At 42.4% G+C, this 19,842-nt stretch overlaps 1 protein-coding gene across 6 annotated transcripts in view; it reads left to right on the forward strand.

The window, feature by feature from the left end:
- The window catches only part of MICAL3 (microtubule associated monooxygenase, calponin and LIM domain containing 3), a 250,954-nt gene that overhangs the window by 225,387 nt on the left and 5,725 nt on the right, over positions 1-19,842 (forward strand). For 5 of the 6 annotated variants that reach the window (XM_084878513.1, XM_084878514.1, XM_084878515.1 and 2 more), the window contains 4 exons: positions 1,980-2,073; positions 6,644-6,694; positions 19,528-19,627; positions 19,734-19,807. In XM_084878513.1, coding sequence (XP_084734639.1) covers positions 1,980-2,073; positions 6,644-6,694; positions 19,528-19,627; positions 19,734-19,807 — 319 coding nt within the window. The remainder of the gene's footprint in view (positions 1-1,979; positions 2,074-6,643; positions 6,695-19,527; positions 19,628-19,733; positions 19,808-19,842) is intronic. The other variant, XM_084878519.1, reaches the window with a different exon arrangement.

A 19,842-nucleotide genomic window follows, 5' to 3' on the forward strand; every position in this document is an offset into this window, starting at 1 on the left:
GGCCACAAACCCCTGGCTTAATATAACTACAGAAACCTCGATTTTGTGGAGTTTTAGGTAGAAAGGGAAGAGCTTAGCTTTGAGTTTCTAAATTCCTTACTGTGAGATAATTTTAAAGTCAACTAATTCAATTTAAGAATATTTATTGAGGCAATCTGTGACCTGGCAGCCTCTGATGGGCCTGGGATTTAGAGATCAGAGTAGTGTTCCAGTTATCAGCCTCTGTCTGCAGGCCTCACAGATCATAGACCATTCTAGATTGGAGATGGTGAGGACTAAATAATTTCTGTATACAAAGTCTTAAAAAGAAACCTAAATATAATATGGGTCTTTAATTAAATCATATCTACTTGTATTCATAGAGATTAGTTCACTAATCAAAAGGTATACAACAATGAGAAACATTAACAGAAAATCCAAATACAATGAAGTATTTCTCTGAATTCCACGTTTCATCAAGCATCCAAAACCACCAGTCTTGCCGAAACCGGTTCGGCTCAGTGGATAAAGCATCGGTCTACGGACTGAAAGATCCCAGGTTTGATTCTGGTCAAGGGTATGTACATTGGTTGTGGGTACATCCTCAGTAGGTGGTGTGCAGGAAGCAGCTGGTTGATGTTTCTCATCAGCGTTTCTAGCTCTCTATCCCTCTCCCTTCCTCTCTGTGGAAAATCAATAAATATATATATTTTTTTAAAAAAAATATATTTTATTGATTTTTTTACAGAGAGGAAGGGAGAGAGATAGAGAGCTAGAAACGTCGATGAGAGAGAAACATTGACCAGCTGCCTCTTGCACACCCCCTACTGGGGTTGTGCCTGCAACCAATGTACGTGCCCTTGACCGGAATCGAACCTGGGACCTTTCAGTCTGCAGACCAACACTCTACCACTGAGCCAAACCGGTTTTGGCAATAAAAATATATATTTTTTAAAAATACACACACAAAACACCAGTCTTTTAGTCCTTGTCTTGCACATTATTCCATATGCACATTATCTGCACTGATATGCCATTGGCTGCTGCTGCTTTGGGGGTTGAATGTTCTTCTGATTGCCCATTGTTAGTCCCCATGTAGCACACAGGAACTTTTCATTACAGATTCTGGCTGTGTGCTCCATTCTAGATTTCTTTTTTCTTTTTAATCTTGTAGAGAGAGGGTATCTGCAATAGTGTCCAAGAACCCCTGATAATGCTTTAACAATATCACCATCAGAAAGATCCCTGGTCAGTGTGACTTAGAGACTAGAGTGTGACCCATGCACCGTGGGGTTGTGGATTTGATATCTGATCAAGGGCACGTACCTGGGTTGCAGGTTTGATCCCCTGCCCTGGTTGGGGAGTGCATGTGGGATGCAACCAACAATGTCTCTCTCTCTGCTCCCCCTCTTATACTTTCTCTAAGAGCAATGAAAGAAATATCCTCGAGTGAGGATTAATACCAAAAAAATGAAGAAGCAGAAAGGTCCTAGGCTGTAGTATTTAATTCCTTCTCACAGGAATTGAATATATTTCCTCTCTTTGAACTTCCCCGAGAGAAGCTGGTCATTTCTTGATGTGCCCCCATATACATGCTGCTGACTGATGATGGGCCCTGGAGACATGTTCTTCATACACTGTACATGATGTCCATTAACTAGAGCCTTTCCAAATATTTAAAAAATATATATTTTATTGATTTTCTACAGAGAGGAGGGAGAGGGATAAAGAGTCAGAAACATAGATAAAAGAGAAACATCAATCAGCTGCCTCCTGCACACTTCCCACTGGGGATGTGCCCAAAACCAAGGCACATGCCTTTGACCAGAATCGAACCTGCGACCCTTCAGTCCACAGGCCGAAGCTCCATCCAATGAACCAAACCAGTTAAGGACCAAATTTTTTACCTTATTAGTTTTTTCCCTTCTGTATGTTTGCAGATTGTTGGCCTCTTGAAGGCTAGGAGATGAGAGGGTCTTCTGTTGCTTTATTCCCCACAGATCATCCAGCGGCAGCTGGAGCAGGTGGAGGAGAGGCAGCGACAGCTGGAGGAGAGAGGTGTTGCTGTGGAGAAGGCGCTTCGTGGGGAAGCAGGTACTGTCTGGGCTGTCCTGTGAGGAGGTTGTTCTTAAGGGAAGCCCCTACCCCCATCCCCATAGTAGGGCTAGTTTTTTTTATCACCTCAGCTTCTTTTCCAGTTAGCTTCTTTGGGTCCCTTCATCACAGATTTGGGCTTCTTATAAAAAAGGAAAGAAAAGCACCTCTGTTTGTAACTGCCCCAAGGCTCACACCTGTTCTTCCACCCTGTCTTAGAGCTTGCCATTTACCTGTGGGATGAAATCTCAGTCTGTTGATGGCAAGCACTTCCTCTGTTGATGGCAAGCACTGGGCCTTCTCTTTTCCTCCTCTTCTTTTCCCGCCCCATCATTTTCTCTAGAAGAAAATAACTGGGAATAAGGAAGAACTATACCACAAGAAACCATCATAGAACTGCACAAGCAGAGCCCCTGGCCTGCTCTCTACATGTTACCTTCTGTTTTTGGCTATCCAGGCTCCCTTTCCTGCCCAAGCTGCTCAGAGTATGTGAGGACATATGCCTCACAGTCACTCACCATCTACTGTGGGTTGAGCACACATATTTCCCGGTGTGAGCCCAGACTCTGTATTTCCTAATCTGATTACTCAAGGCAGGGTGGGAAGGCTCGGAGGACTATAGCACGCCAGCACTAAGTAGATATTGGGAAATAGCTGTGAGGGCCCTTGTGCTTGGTGACTGCCGTTCTTGGGGAAAATCGAAGTGTAGTGCGGAGATATCCGCTGTTCACCCAAGGAGTGTGTGGGGTGGATTAAGCACAGTTAGGCACAGAGAAAGCAAGGAGTTATCTGGAATCCCAAGGGCCAGGAATCCCTATTGGTGCAAGACCTGAAAACCATTGGAACTAGCCCCAACTGTAGCTCCAACACAGTCATGGAGTGATTAAGTCTGCTTTTTTCAAGAATCCACAAGTCTCCAGATGTGGAAACCTCCATCTCTTGTAGAGAGCACAGGTTAAGCATTCAAGTTTTGAGGCTGGGGATCAAGAAAGGTAGTAACTTAATTTTGCAGTAGCACCTTATTACTTTCTTATCCTCGTGTGGCAGAGCGGCTGTGCTATGTATGTCTCCTGGTAAGCAGGCTGTCTGTAAACTAAAGAAGAGCCAGGAACTGGACCAGTTGCTGCCATCTGATCTTGCTACAGAACTGACCAATGGGGTGACCTTGCAGTATGTGCCTGGTCTAAAGATGAATTCATAGGGTTCTTTAAGACTGAAGTTCACATGGTGGGAGTCAGGGGTCAGACATAGAAGTAGGTGTTTTTCCAGTCCTTTCAAGGCCTAGAAATTGCAGTTGAACAATTGACTCAGTGAAGAACTTCAAGTGAAAAGATGGGGTGGGGGAAAAGATGAGGGTGTGATGTTCTTGGTTTTGTGCCTTACTGATGCTTGACTTACTGCTTGAAGCCCAAGTCACCAAATGAAATGCAAATACTTGAACCACTGAGGAGCCAATGAGCCAGAAGCCTGGAATGTGTGATTGCAAGGCAAGAACTGGCTCTGTGTCAGGGGGTGGAGGTTCAGGTTCACTTAAAAGGATCCCTTACTTCCAAATGAAGCTGTAATGTATCCACCATCCTATTTTTGCTGTGTCCTGCATGCTCTGAATTGGCCTCCTCAGTTAAGCCTGAGCCCCTAGAGGAAGTTGGTCCAAACCTACCAGAGATGCTCTGTACCTGCTATATGCCACTCGCAGGGCCCTGCCCTCGCTGCTTTCTCTTCTTGCAGAAGAAATCAAGAGAGAGCCCATCATTCCTTCCCCACTGATTACTTCTGCCAAAGTGGAAAGTGAAGGGTAGATCTCCCAACACGTAGTTTGACTAGCTCAATAGTGTGTGCCTCCTTGCTTACAGATTCGGAAGTTTGAGTGGGCCACCCCAGAGTTGATGGTTCCCGTAAAGCACTTGGGTGCCTGTCAGCTGCCATGCAATTTGAGTCTATGATGGTGCTTCAGTGTTTCTGCAACAGGCTGCGTGGTTCAAGCTGCTTTATACCATTGAAGACTGGCATAAGATTTTGCCAAAATTCCTCTTTCTAGCTGTTTAGATAATTTTCTTTTCATAATCATATACAAACAGGATTTTATCTAAGTCATTGGTTTTCAAACTTGTTTTTTTACCAGCAGAACCCTTTTTACAAACCAAATTATAAATTCAAGTAAAAAAGAATTACTTTAAAATGTTAATCAACAAAATTTGAAAGCACTGAATCCACTTCCAGTTCACACCTGTGTAGGGAACATCCTGACACACAGAGGTAATTGCTGCAAATGGTAAGTTTTTAACAGATCAAATGGAGATCTCAGGGTATACAGTTTAAATGATGGAGATGCTTGACACTTAAATAGAGTACTAAAAATTGTTTTCACAGGGAAATCACTGGCAAATCTAATAGTAGTTCATATTCTTCATAAAGAGTATATCTCAGATAAAAGCTCCCAAATACACAATGAACACAAACCCAAATATGCTATGATATTGTGTTATGTATATTACCTACCTAGAGGACCTCATTGTGACAAAAGCTGCTTGAGGCTGAGGAAGAACTCTCTTAGGAACCTGACCTGTACACCATAAGAATATACTTGCCAGAATGTCAATGAATGAATAAATGTTCTTTTCCCTAACACATTTACAGGGCGTACATATACTTACACAAAGAGGGCAGAAGAAACTTGGTCCTGAGGGCTTCACAAAAGCCATTTTACCTGGTAGTACAAATTAATGTGTTGATGGTCTTCAGTGGGTTAAAAGTTGGCATATCAAACATTTGAACATGGAGTAATTTATTTAAGTTTTTAAAAATAAGGTAAAGGTATTTGTGAATCAGGTATTTGGGAGGCCCCTGGAGTAGCACTTGAAAAACCCTAGGGCTTCACAGAACATTTTGAAAGCCACTATTCTAGTCCATACTCTTCCAAACAAGGCTTTACCAGAAACCTCCATCCAAATACATAAACATCTATTCTGTTTATAAAGACAGGCTTCAGCAGTTCTATTGGGAGATTTTCTCAGGATGCATTTGGGAAATTCTAAGAATATAATAGCTCTTACCATAAGAATATATTTCCAAATATATTTTTTCCTTTTCTTATTTAAGCACATCACTTCCAAGGCCCCCCTTTTTTCAGATGCCCCAGTGGCCCTGTTTCTACTTGGCAGAGATCATCTTTGATGCAAATCTGTGCACACTGGCCGCTTCTTCCTCTGCTGCTTCAGCATCCTCTCCTCTTGTTAGTTCAGTTGTTCCCAGCTAATCTTAATATAGCATGACAATCTGGAGTCTTCCAGCAATGCTCATCAGCCCCTTCCCTGGGAGGCATACATCTGGTCAACTTATTTTTTGGTCTCACTGGCTGAGGGGTCAGACTGCCCAATTAGCCAAAATGCCTTCCAGAGGAGAGGCCTGATATGGACCTGCCATCCATTGGTCTCAACTTACCCAAGGCTCATGAATATCCAGACCACCAGGGTTAGATTCAGAGCTTTCCAGCCAAGAGCAAGACTAAGACTGGCATGATATCTGGTTTGGAGCATCTGGAAAGCCCTTTTTGTTCATGGAATCCTGATTCAAACTTAAACCAATGGATCAACCTTGAGCATGAGTTGAAAAATCATTCCAGGTTTGCATTCTACTTTTTGGTGTGTCCATTCCTAAGGGGGAACCCTGTTAGGAAACAAAAAGCTGCTAAGATCAGCATTCAGATTGCGAAATGTGGAGGAAAGGGAGAGAAATAGCAGCTGGCCTTTATTGTGCTCTGCATTTGTTTATGATTCTGCCAAAGTCCAGTCCCTCGGCACAGCTCAGTCTCTGAATTTCAGGCATGTGAATTACATAACATCCTTACTGGATTGCCACATGGAGCTAAAAAGCTAGGAGTGCCAATGGCTAGCAAACCTTGAAGAACCTTAAGACAAATAGCCACAGCTCATTTCCTACTTTTAGAGAGAAGGCTGGCTGAAGTTAGGGCCTAACCTCAGAAGAAAAAGCATCTCCTTTCTCTCACCTAGCACAAAAGTGGTTCTGCAAGGAGTTTGGTATACTCACCAGTGGGGGTCACATGTGTGAATTCTTGAGGGAGCTCTTTAACCCTAAGGATTGGTGTCCTTGCCAAGCTTTTTTAGGTGGTTTATGTCTTGCCTTCAGAGCTCAGCCTGGGGTCTCTAATATTCAGTAAATAAAGAAGTAGATGCCCCTAATCTGCCCTTGAATTTTTTAAATCTTCTTAGATAAGGTTCAGTCCTAGCAGGGCCAGAATTCCCAACAAATTCAAGGCTTTTTGTCCTAACTAATCATTCAAGTTATAAACAGAATCACATTGATATTGGCTATTAACTCTGTCACCTGTGGTTAGTGAACATCTCCTCCCACCACCAGGAAATATATATAGCTCAGCATGTGTGCACACAATGCACTTTCAGAGAGATGCATGCTTTCCAGCAGTATTTCTTCTCCCTCTTTCTGTCTCTCTCTGTTTCTTATACTGGTATTGATTGCTTTGGGTAGGGGGGAGGCACAGGAGGGTTTTAGCAGATCCAGTAACTCTCTCTTCATCGATTCCTTGTTGTAGACTATTGGGGAGAGTCTAATTACAGTGACCTCATCGACTTGCATCTGGGTGGTATGTATAGCACCATCTGTTGCTGACACTAACCCTGCTGACACCCTTCCCTCACTTGTTCTCATTAGTCCCTGCTCACAAATGAAAGAAGAAATCAACCTGTTAACCAAATGGCAAACACAGGCTCTTTCCTATCTCACAATGGAACAGCATACTGGGTCCTCTCCACTGCCATATATACTCCAAAGAGGTAGCTTTTGCTGTTCAGGGTTATCTTAATTTTATATAATAAAAGTTCACTTACCCCAACCCATCAACCTCACATCTGCATTCTGGTCCTTCTAATAACATTTTGGTTGTTTGACAGTCCCCCCCCCCGCCCCCTCCTCCCACCCCACACACACACACAGACTCCAACATGACCTCTGCCTTGGATCTCATCCCTCAGAAATTGGAGGTGTCATATTTACCAGGAAGCTCACTGCTAACCACATTCGAGAACCAAACATCTGAAGAACTCAGCCTCAATCATTTCCATTAAGATGTGCTCACATTTCCCCTAAGAGAATCAAGTGCATATAAAGGTACCACTTGTGATTTCTATCCAAATTCACCAAACTTGAGGCTATGTTGACAGATACTTATAATAATGCCCCTTTTTCTTTGCTCTGTCCTGGCACTTCTTAACAGTTCTTTTCATTGAACACAGGAAAAGGCTAAGGCAGTGGTTCTCAGAATGGGGTCTCAGGACCAATATATCAGCATCATGACTAGGGAACTTGTTAAAGATACAAGTGATCAATCCCCACACAAACCCAACAAATCAGAAACTGGGGGTAAGGCCTGGAGATTTTAACCTTCCTGAAGATTCTCAAATCCTCTAAAGTCAGAGAGCCACTGCTTTAAAAGAAGTCAATATTTTTTATGCTGCATGAAACTTATCATTTGTATCAGATTAGAGAAATAACCAACCCAGGAGTCTCATTTCTACATTTTGGGCAGTTTTGCTCCTGGAAAGTTAACGTCTTGTCAAGAGGAGCTGCTTCTGAGGTTAATGGTAGGGGGCCTCGGGCATTTCCTCTTCTGGAGTTCCTGCATTCAGAAGGGGCCTTAAAAATCAAGAAGTGGCAAAAATCATTCTCATTTTTTACCACAATCTTATCCTTTTAAGAAAATCACTTTTTAGCTCATTTCTTTAAAATACAAAGGTATAATTCTGTGTTTCCTACTATGAGATAGTACCATATTCTTAGAAAACCTCCATCAGTAAGGAGGCTGGCTCTTGGCTTAATTGGGTGGGTTGGGAGTGACTGGTCTCTCTGTCCAACCCCATTGTCCCATGGATTCCACCCGCCACAGACTCCTTCAGTGCCCCAGAGCTTTTTCAGGGACTTCCATACTCATGGCCATTCATGCAGTAAAAGGGTTGATACTTACATTCCAATTAACAAAATGCATTTCTTGTTTAATGTCTTTGATTCCTTTCTTGCCGTCTCCTAACACTCTTGGGGGAGGTTTATGTCATTTAAAAAAAAATGTTTTTAATTGATTTCAGAGAGGAAGAGAGAGATAGAAACATCAATGATGAGAGAATCATTGATTAGCTGCCCTACACTGCGGATGGAGTCTGCAACCTAGGCATGTGCCCTGACCAGGAATCAAACCATGACCTCCTGGTTCATGGGTTGACAATGCTCAATCTCTGAGCCACACCAGCCAGGCTGTTTGTCATTTTTATTAATGAATCTCAGTATGTGAAAATATGTGGTTGGGTTGTTGTTGTTTTTTAATTCAAAATATCCTGGAAATGTCAAAAACAATTTATTTAAAAGTATATTCACCCTTCCCTCCCAGTTTAAGATACTGTTGCATACTGATTGCCTCATATGTCTAGTTTTGTTTTTTTTTATCCCCATTGCTTGAATGACAAATGTAGTTGGCTGTTTTCACTTCTGTATTCCTGAACTCCCAACTACTAGCCTTTCAGATTTAAAATTCCAACAAATTTTAAGGGAATATTAAATCAATCAATCAATCAATCAATCAATCAATCAATCTCAGTGTGTCTTCTGAATTATGAAATGCCCCCATCCAACACCTGATAACTCTGCTACTGGATTCTCATTAACTCATCATTTCTTTTTCAACTTATGTGATTTCTGTGTAAACATTAGACTTCTCCTGTGGGTTCTGCTCACCACAAACAGGTGCTACTGCTCTAACAATGAAGCATGAGAGAAACATCCATTCTAAAGGGAGTCATTATGAATCCAGGCAGAGAGCAAGGATCCTCCAGCCCCACTCCCATCAAGCTCCAGGAGGAATATTTAGATAACAGAAATAGGTCCCTTTCAGATTCTGCTGTTTTCTTCTTGGAACACTTGGTAATATTCATTATTTGAGAGGAGGAAATTATCCTTTTAAAATCTAAAGCCTGAAATGTCAAATCTGATTGCTTCTCTACTATTGCATCCCCAGAAGGCCACACAGAGACCCCATTGCTGGGCCCAACTCTAATCAAAGCTCAGAGAAGTCCAGACTCCTAATGCCTGCCTGGTGCTCTGCCCATTACACTATATTGTTCCAGTAGGGTCATTTGATGGACATCAGCTGACTATATAAAGGCTCCAAATCTGTATTAGAAATCTCTTTTTGAGCCACAGAGTACAGAGAATAAAGATCCTTTCTTCACTTAGCTGAACCTTGTTATTTCAAAACAAACCATTAAAATGACAGAATGAGCCTTGGGCCAGAGAGATGACCTCATCCTCTTCATCTTCCCAGGACACTAGGCAGGCTCCCCACCCTACCCAGTCAGCACATTTTGTCACACCAGATAGATGAGTGGAAACCTTTATATAAAAACCATATCTTTGAATAACTAAATTAAAAATGTACAGGGAGGGGGTAAATGAGGGTAAAGTTGTTGGTATGGGAAATAGTACAATTTAATGAATAATAATACAAGAATAAACTGTGTTTCATATACTCACAACTGTAAACATAATATTGCTTATCCTGTATAAACCTAATTTCTAGTTTTCAAAGATTTCACCTGTTGATTGATCTCAAAGGGAAATTGAAAGAACATGAATGGTTTAGAAATGTAGCATAAAGGACTGGAAAGTGGTCTTTTATTGTTGCTGGTGAATTGGGATGAGAGGCACAGAGTGCCCCCCACAAGCCTGCTTACTTCCTTCCTTTCTGGGTCTTCCTGTTCTGTTTGCTTCCTTTAACTTGATGTTCTAGATTTTGGCTTACCTTTTTGGCTCTGTTTTTGCATAGGAACTTTAAAATCCTTGATGAGATTTCCCAGCATTCTTCTGTGTACATGTGTATGTGCACGTGTGAATGTGCACACATATTGTATGTCCGCACATGGGTGTGTTGGATCGCAATTCTTATATTCTGTTTTCTTTTTTTTCTTCTCTTTCTTGCCTTTATTCTAGAGATCCATGCTGTACTAAGTTATTTTAAAATTAATCCTTATTGTTGAGATTATTATAGATATCCCTCTTTTTTCCTCCCATAGCTCCCTTCTACCCTGTTCCCACCCCACCCCAGGCCCTCGCTGCCCTATTGTCTGTGTCCATAGGTAATGAATACAAGCCTATAATCTCTTCCCACAGCCCACACACACTCCCTTCCCTCTGAGAATCGTCGTTCTGTTCCATTTCCATGCCCCTGATTCTATTCTGTTCATCAGATTTTTTATTAATTTGATTTTTAGATTTACTTGTTGATAGGTATGTATTTGTTATCATTTTGTTGTTTATATTTTTTTATATTTACCTTTTTCTTCTTCTTCCTCTTTTTAAAGAATACCCCTCAGCATTTCATATGATACTAGTTTGGTGGTGATGAACTCCTTTAGCTTTGTCTTGTCTGTGAAGTTCTTTATCTGACCTTCAATTCTAAATGATAGCTTTGCTATGTAAAGTATTCTTGGTTGTAGATTCTTGTTATTTATCACTTTGAATATTTCTTGCCACTCCCTTCTGGCCTGCATAGTTTCTGTTGAGAAATCAACCGGGTACTCCCTGGTAGGTAACTAACTGTTTTACTCTTGCTGCTTTCAATATTCTCTCTTTGTCTTTTGCTCTTGGCATTTTAATTATGATGTGTCTTGGTGTGGTCCTCTTTGGATTCCTCTTGTTTAGGGTTCTGTGCACTTCCTGGACTTGTAAGTCTATTTCTTTCACCAGATAGGGAAAGTTTTCTATCATTATTTCTTCAAATAGGTTTTTAATATTTTGCTCTCTCTCTTCTGGCACCCCAAAAATTCAGATCTTGCCATGCTTAAAGTTGTCCCAGAGGCTCCTACACTATCTTCATATTTTTGGATTCTTTTTTCTTTTTGTTTTTCTGAGTTTTTTTGTTTCCTCACATTTCAAATCTTTGTTTTGATTCTTGGGGTACATTGATCTACAGTTGAGATTTCATATATTATTTATTTCAGACAATGTATGCTTAATTTCTGACTGGTCCTTTTCCTTTTTTTTTTTTTTTTTTTTTTTTTTTTTCATACTCATTAAGGTGCTTGAATGTCTTACTAAGCTCCTCGGAGGTCTCATCAAGTTTCTCAGCGGTTTTTAGAAGATTCTTGAGTAACCTAAATGTGATTTTGAACTCTATGTTGTCCAGTAGTTTGCTTTCCTCCATTTCTTTCATTTTTGACATATTTCTGTGTCTCTGCATTTTGGCTGCTTCCCTGTGTTGATGGAGTGGCTTTCTGTGGTAGGTGACCTATAGCGGCCAGTAGCTCAGCCTCCCCAATCACCTGAGGTGAACACTCTTGGTGTACCCCTTTGTGGGCTGAGTGCAAAGTCTTGGTGCAGTTAAGCCTTGATTGCTATTGGTACACTGGGAGGAATTGACCTTCAGGCCAATTGGCTGTGAGGACCCACTGTGTTTATAATGGAAGAACTGTTGCAGTGTAGAGACACGCTTACGGTTCAGGACTTGTTTCAATGGGTGCTCACTGAGTCTGCCTCTTGAATGTGTCACTTATGGATGTGAAGAGTTGAAATCCAGTGTCTCACACTGACCACTAGGTACATTGGCTTCTGAATCTCCACTGGGGTGCATGCAGGTCAGCTACTGTCTGAGGCCACCCTACAGGAGTTACAGCGAGAACTACAATTTTCTCCTCTTTGTTTGGGGTTTGGAGGTTTTGGAGCTGTCTGAACCGGGTTGCAAGTTTGCTAGGTTAAGCTGAGATAGGGAAGGCCATTCATATGCAAAAGCCGCTACTTGGAGCATGAGTTGGTTTGTAGGTTGTGCAGGGCGGGGCCTCAGGCCGTAACCAGGCTAGGGCATGGCAAACAGTGATGGCTGCCAGCCAGCTGTCCCTGCTCCTCCACCCGCATCCCCATGTCCCACACCCCAGCACAGCAAACAATTATTCCTGCACACAGCTCAGTAAGCAAGCCACGCTCACTTTCCGACCCAATAGCAGACAGTCCAGCTTCTCCCCATAGGAGTTTGGGTCGCTCCATGTCTCCCCAGAAACTGGATTTCAGAAAAATCAGGAGCTTGTTTTACTTCAGGTTGAAGAAAGCAATGCCCGCTGCCAGCCCGGTTCGCACACGCCCCCATACCTCAGCTTTTCAGAGCTTGTGCATTGAATGACCTTTTCTCTTTCCTTCTAGTTATAGAACTTCCATTCAGCCAGCTTTCCAATGGTTCTAGGTGATAGACATTTTGTCTTTTCATTGTAGTTTTGAAATTGTTGTGTGAGGCAGCAGTTTATGTGCTTACCTACACCCCCATCTTGGCTGTAAGTCTGTTTGTTTGTTTTTTGAGGAAGGCCTGTAGTGCTATGAATCTCCCTCTCAGGCCTGGTTTTGCTGTGTCCCATACATTTGGGGTTGTTGTGTGTTCATTTTCATTTGTTTCCAGGAAGTGTTTGATGTTTTTCTTGATTTCCTTGGTAACCCATTCATTGTTTAATAACATGCTATTTAGCCTCCATGTGTTTGAGTGTTTTTACTGTAGTTGATTTCTAATTTCATTGCACTGTGATCTGAGAAGATGCTTGATATGATTGCAATCTTATTGAACTTGTAGAGACTTGTTTTTTGTCCTAATATGTGGTCTATCTTTGAGAATGACCCATGTGCACTTGAGAAGAATGTATATTCTTCAGCTTTGGGGTGTAATGTTCTATAATTGTCAATTAAATCCATCTGATCCAGTGTGTCCTTTAGGTTCACTATTTCCCTGTTAAGATCAAAGATCTATCCAGTGACGTCAGTATGGTGTTAAAGTCCCCTACTATAGCTGTATTGTTTTCTATCTCTCCCTTAAAATACCATGAAAATGTTTTTTATATATTTAGGTGCTCCTATATTGGGTACATATATGTTTACCACAGTTATATCCTCTTGTTGACTCATTCCCTTTAGTATTATATAGTGACCTTTGTTGTCTCTTGTGATGGCCTTCATTTTGAAGTCTATTTTGCCAGATATGATTATTGCTACTCCAGCTTTTTTATTTTATTTCTATTTTCATGGAAACATTTTTTCCATCCCTTCACTGTCATCCTGTGTGATTGTTTTGTTCTTAGGTGGGTCTCTTGTAGATAGCATATAATTGGGTCATGTTTTTTTTAATCTATTTAGCTACTTTATGTATTTGATTGGAGCATTTAAACCATTTATATTAAAGATTATTGTTGATGGTACAGTATTATTATTGTACTTATTTCAATTTTAATTCTGTATACCTATGTTTCTCTCTGTACTTCTCATTACAGCAGTCCCTTTAGCATTTCTTACAATCCTGGTTTGGTGGTGATAAAGCCCTTTTAGCCTCTTTTTTTGTATGGGAAGCTCTTTATTTCACCTTCTATTTTGAATGCTAGCCTTGCTGGGTGTAGTAATCTTGTTTTCAGATCTTTGCTTTCATTATCTTGAATATTTCATGCCATTCCCTTCTGGTCTGTAGAGTTTCTGATAAGAAATCAGGTGTCAGCCTTATGGGAGCTCTTTTGTAGGTAACAGTTTGCTTTTATCATGCTGCCTTTAAGATTCTCTCTTTGTCTTTAGTTTTTGGCATTTTTAAATTATTTTTATTGATTTCAGAGAGGTAGGAAGAGGGAGAGAGAGATAGAAACATTAATGATGAAAGAGAATCATCAATCAGCTGCCTCCTACACACACCTCACGGGATCAAGCCCACAACCCAGGCATGTGCCCCGCCCAGGAATCAAACCATGACTTCCTGGTTCATAGGTCAATGCTCAACCACTGAGCCATTTTAATTATTATGTGTCTGTGCATGGACTTGTTTGTGTTCTTCTTGTTTGGGACTCTCTGTGCCTCCTAAACTTTCTGCCATTATTTATTCAAACATGTTCTCTATCCCTTGCTCATTTTCTTCACCTTTTGGCATACTTATTATGTGAATATTGTCATGTTTCATGTTGTCCCACAGTTCCCTTAAGCTGTCCTCCTGTTTTTTAATTGCTTTTTCTTTTTGGTCCTCTAAGTGATTTTTTTCTGCCATGTCTTTTAATTTACTGATGCGATCCTCAGCTTCCCCTAATCTTCTGTATATTCTTTCCACTTAGTTCTTTATTTGTGCTGTGTCTTTCTTCATAGTTACTATATATTTTCTCATGCTGTTGAGCATCTTTACCATCATTATTCTGAACTCTATGCCTGATAAATTTCTTAACTCCATTTTATTTAGCTCTTCTTCTGGAGAATTCTTTTGTTCTTTCATTTAGGATTTGTTTGTTTGTTTTTGTTTTTGTTTTTGTTTTGTCTCCACTTTTCTCTGTCCGTTAGGATTTGTGTCTGTGTATTAAGTAGATCTGCTATAACTCTCAATCTCTAGGGCAGGACAATGCCAGACACTTTTTCTTAACCTCACTCAAGGATATTTTTCCATTGATTTTTAGAGAGTGGAATAGAGAGGGAAAGATAGAAATATTGATGAGAGAAACACTTCAATTGGTTGCCTCCTCATCCTAAGGAGGAGCCTACAACCAAGGTACGTGCCCTTGACTGGAATCAAACCTTGAACACTTTGGTCCTCAGGCTGACAACCCTCTATCCACTGAACCAAACCAGCCTAGGCAATGTCAAACCCTTTTTTGTGACTGGCCCTGAGTACCTTGTCTGGCACTGAGTACCTTGTCTGCAATCCACAGCTTGTGACTCTCTCTGCTGCGGCAGGATGCCTTTGGAAAGGACCAAGATGTGCACCAAGGTCTACTTTTCATAGCCCTGGGCCCGCGATTAGATGAGGAAAAGACTTAAAACCTCCTGAGACCTGCTTCTGCCTCAAGTTCAGTTGACTCTTAGACTTGATTAGACTCAGGCTATTGACCACAGTATAGGGCAAGAGGTTCTCTAACAGGGGGGCTACTGCCTTCCCCCTCAGTCAAAACTGCTTGGATAGCAAAATTCCACCACCAGAGAAAAACTTCCCCCGAGCATGAGGAAATTACTCAGCACAGGAAACCAGGGTGGCTGCCCTCTAAGCTCCAACTCCAGAGCTCCCAATCCTGGCTTACTCACTCAGCTCCAGTCCACTCTGCCCTCCCTCTACCAGATCCCCATGTGAGTGGTGGCACACAAAATTTTGTGTTGGTCCCTTAAGACAGAAACCCTGCTACTTTTCACAGCCAGATGTTATGTGGGCACCTTTCTTAGTTATGCTCTGGGCTGGGGAGCCCAGCTTGGGGTTTAAGACCCCAAAGTTCTCAGTGGGAACCTCCCACAGCTGAGATATCCTTCCAGACTTCATCTCTATCTGTGGGAACCCAGTCAATCCTTTAGCACCTCCGTACTTCCTACCATCCTCACCTCTCCTTGTGAGAAAACTGCCAGACCTTTGCCTCTCAGTCTCAGGGGATTTTGACAACCAAAAGGACTTAAGTCATGTTGGGTTTGTGTACATCACAGATGATCATCTACACTCAGGATCCTGAGGCTGGGTTGGTTAGTTTGGTGTTTTTCAGGTAGGCTAACATTTCACTCAATTAACTATTGTAATAGGGTAGGAGAGGAGGGTGCAGTACTTTGAGGTGAAGTGTTTTAGACAAAGCTTTCATGAGAAAGTAAGAGGAAGATGGAAATATAGACAGATAAGTATAGAGAAGGGGGAGTTGCCATAAGATTGTTTGCTTTTTCCAACTGCCAACTGCTCCACGGAAGAGGCAGGACTTGGAGTGAAGTGGCTCGTGGGTCAGAGGCAAAGTGGTAGTGTGGAGAGCACCCCCAGCTTAGAAAGGCAAGATCTTAAGTCAGGTCCGAGCTTCACTGGCCTCTACAACTGGAGGACAGGGTGACAGTATCACTCTTTTCCAGGCCTGGCATTATGAATAGGATCTGTGTATGACTCAGTTTCCGGTAGCTACCTATTGTTAGATTTACCTAGAGCAGTGATTCTCAACCTTTCTAATGCCATGACCCACAGGTTGAGAACCGCTAGCAGGATTGCCTAAGACCATCGGAAAACACAGATATTTACATTATGATTCATTGACATATTTACATTATGATTCATTAATTCATTAAAATTGCAGTTATGAAATAGCAACAAAAATAATTTTATGGTTGGGGGTCACCACAACATGAGGAACTGTATTAAAGGGTCACAGCATTAGAAAGGTTGAGAACCACTGACCTAGAGCCTTTGTTGCCCCTTTAAAGAGGGCAAACTTAGTTCAGCATGGGAAAGGAAAATCCAGGTTTTAGTCAGGTTGTGCCACATTTAACTTCTTTGATCCTCATATCACCCATTTCAAAATAGAAATACTAATAGTCATTCAGGTGGCCACCAATGTATGGATCAATGAAATAACATGTGTGAGAGTGTTTTGAAGTGATAAAGCACTATCCTTGATTATTGCATGCATCACTAGAATATGATGAAACATACCTTACTATATGACAGTATTCTGCTGCTCTTCAATTCACCTGTCACCTGCCCCCAGTGGTCAAAGTGAATGGGTGCTAAACAGTTGCTGATGGTGGTCACCCAGGCCTGGGTCTCTCTACTGAGTTTCCATGCTGAAAAAGGGACTTAATTCATTTGTAGACATTGTTTCCCTTTTTTCTGCCTTTCTATTTCTTGTTTTGTTTTTTTTCCCTCCTTTTGTTCCTTTCTCATTTTTATTCTTTTTGTCCTCTGCTTATTTTTTTATTTCACTGTCTTCCTGTCCCTCTTCACTTCCAAACTACTCCTCCTCTTTCTTTTTGTCTTTCTCTGTCTCCTCCTCCTCTTCTTTGTTTGGTCCTTCTTGAAGTTGAGCCCAGTGGCGGGACTCCACGGCGTAGACCTCTCTCCTTCTGCCCTTGCTGTGTCCAGGAAGGTAACGTAACTCCCAACCTCATCCCACTGCCTCTCAGGCCATAGTAACACTAGTTAAAGAGGGAGCCACACCCAGCTGTCTTTCTTTCTCTGACACTTGATAGCCCTGTTACAAAACTTCATGAGTATGTGGCAGTTTCTTACAAGGTACAGTATCCCTTTGACTGTCTCAGGGGAGAAATGGGGCATGGAGTAAAGCCAGAGAGCCTCCGAGGTAGACGTCTCAGCAGCAGCAGAGAGTTCATGATATTGCACCACCATTTGTGGTTGGGCCTTTTACTCTCAAGTCCAGCAGATAGAGGGGCCAGGTTCACAGGTGAGGAACCTCCTGCCTGTGTGGCAACGATTTGTATTGGTAGAGTCGAGGAATACTGTCCTTACAAAGACTGGTCTATACAAATGCCCCTCAGTTTTTTTCCCAAACAACTACTAAAAGCAAACTTCTCTACCCTGTGTCTTGCTGAGTGTGTGTGATAATTTTTTTTTTAAGTTTGTCTGATTTGAAGTCTTTTGTGGTGATAAGATTGTTGTTGAAAAGGCATGTGGGAAGGGGAAGGGGAGTGTGTTCATGACTAACCCTTGCTAATCTCTTCCTGTGCTCTCCATGGTGTTCACATTTGACTTTCACCCACCCCACCATGTACTTTTGCTTATTGGCTGTGAACAATCTACCAAAGCTCATGAATGGTGTTTGGAGGTTTCCCTGTGGGATTTTGGGGAGGTGGGAAGGAGGAAGTGGCTTCCTAGTGCATCTACAGCTTGCCACACTGGATAGCTTGCATGCATCAGGCTCCATCTTCCATGGTCATGTGGGCACACTGTGCAGAGACACTCAGAAAGGAATGCATGGAACTGATCTGTAGGCTGCTTTAACAGCCAAAGAGCCAAGTCTATTGGGTTGGGTGAGAAGAGCTTTGGTCCCCAGATACTCCGACACACACTCCACAGTAGCAGGCTTGATAGTCAGAGGGAGCTTCCATCCTTCAGAGTAGGACTCAGGGACAAGACTTCACCTTGGGAGCCCAGCTGCATGTGCACCACACCGTGCATTCATTAACCCCTGCTTGTATGAACGTGATTCATTTCTGCCTCTCCAGTGTGTGGCCCCATTGAAAGACTAACTGGCTTGGACCTCATGTGTGTCAAGCAAACAGCATTGCAGAGAGAGAGTTGTCTTTGAACAACATGCAAAAAAGTCAGGTGTGAAGAATGTACGAAAGCAGTGAGTAAGGAGTTTGATACATGAGGTCATCCCAGCTGAGGGTGTACTCCATATGTTTCTAGGTCTAGTCTTTACTGGGATAGAACATCCAACCAAGTTACTCATAAAATGGAAAGCACTTTGAAAGACTTTCCAGGGCAGTGCCTCTTCACCTGGGGCCCATGGATGGATTTCAGGAATCCCATGAACACCCTGAAATTCTTTATGAAATTAAATTGTTGGGTGTATATGCATGCATTTTTTTCTAGGAAGGGAGTCTCGAGCTTTCCTGAGATTCTCGAAATGGTTTGTAATTTAAAAAATATTGAAGAACCACTAACATAGTTTGTCATTTGCCTTCAGGCAGGACCATACTATAGCTTCTTTATGCTCCAAAGAAAAGGTTTTTTCCCTCTTTGGATAGTTTGATTCCTTGGAAAGTTCTTTTGTCCATCCTCCTACTACAGTGAAGCCCAGCGGGGTCAGGATACTCCTGGTGGAGGTCTAGGTCTCAGCAATGCCATGGTGCAGGGCAACCTGAGTTAGGCAGGTGCCAGTCCAGACACTGCTGCTGTGGTTGGGTTGAGTGAGTGTACCACCTCATTTAGTCTTTAGGGTCTGCTATTGTTTCTTTGCCCTCAGTAAGAAATGTGCTAGCCTTCCTGGGATGTATCTCATGTACCATATAGCATCCAATGGAAGAGTATTTGGTCAGGATAAAAGAAATGATGAGGCCCCAAGGGGTCAGTGCCCAGAAAGAGCTGAGTTAGTGAGTGTGACTTAAAAAGAGACCAAGTGTGGCATATAACTTCACATTTACCTCCGTCATTAGGCTAGTTTCTTCAAAGCAGGCCTAGTACTTAGCAAGTACCAAGTAAATAGTAAATGGAAGGAAGGAAGGAAGGAAGGAAGGAAGGAAGGAAGGAAGGAAGGAAGGAAGGAAGGAAGGAAGGAAGGAAGGAAGGGAAGGAAGGGAAGGAAGGGAAGGGGAAGGAAAGGAAAAGGAAAAGGAAAAGGAAAAGGAAAAGGAAAAGGAAAAAGGAAAAAGGAAAAAGAGGGCAAAGCACTTAAAATATACCAAAGAAAAAACACTGAGCAGGAGAGGTCCAAACTAGTAGTGACCAGGTTACTGAGAGGTGAGGGCGGCCCTGGGAAGGACAGACTCAAAGTACAGGCTCAATTAGGCCCTGGGGGTGGGCATGGCGCCCCCTTTTGGGCAGCAGGCAAACACAACCTGGCTTGGGAATGTTCCTGCAGCATCTCGCTCTGCTCTCTTTGCACATTTGTCCCAGTGTGATGATGACTCCTGCTAGCCAAGTAGACAGCAAACCCTTTATGTGCCTGACTCTCCCTCTTTCTGCAGGCATGGGCAAGAAGGATGACCCCAAGCTGATGCAGGAGTGGTTCAGGCTGGTGCAAGAGAAGAATGCCATGGTGCGCTATGAGTCAGAGCTGATGATCTTGTGAGTGGACCCAGCTGTGAGCTCAGTGCCTATTAGGGCAGGGGGTAAAGAGATATGGTCCCCAAGTCACTATTGCTTGTCTCCTTTCCCTTTCCTACTTTCCCAGCGCCCGGGAGCTGGAACTGGAAGACCGGCAGAGCCGACTGCAGCAGGAACTGCGGGAGCGAATGGCAATGGAAGGTAAGAGGGGAACAAGGCTAAGCTGTACATGGGTA

The sequence above is a fragment of the Pipistrellus hanaki genome, assembly GCF_964339955.1.
Source record: "Pipistrellus hanaki genome assembly, chromosome: 3".
NCBI classification, from domain to species: Eukaryota; Metazoa; Chordata; class Mammalia; order Chiroptera; family Vespertilionidae; genus Pipistrellus; species Pipistrellus hanaki.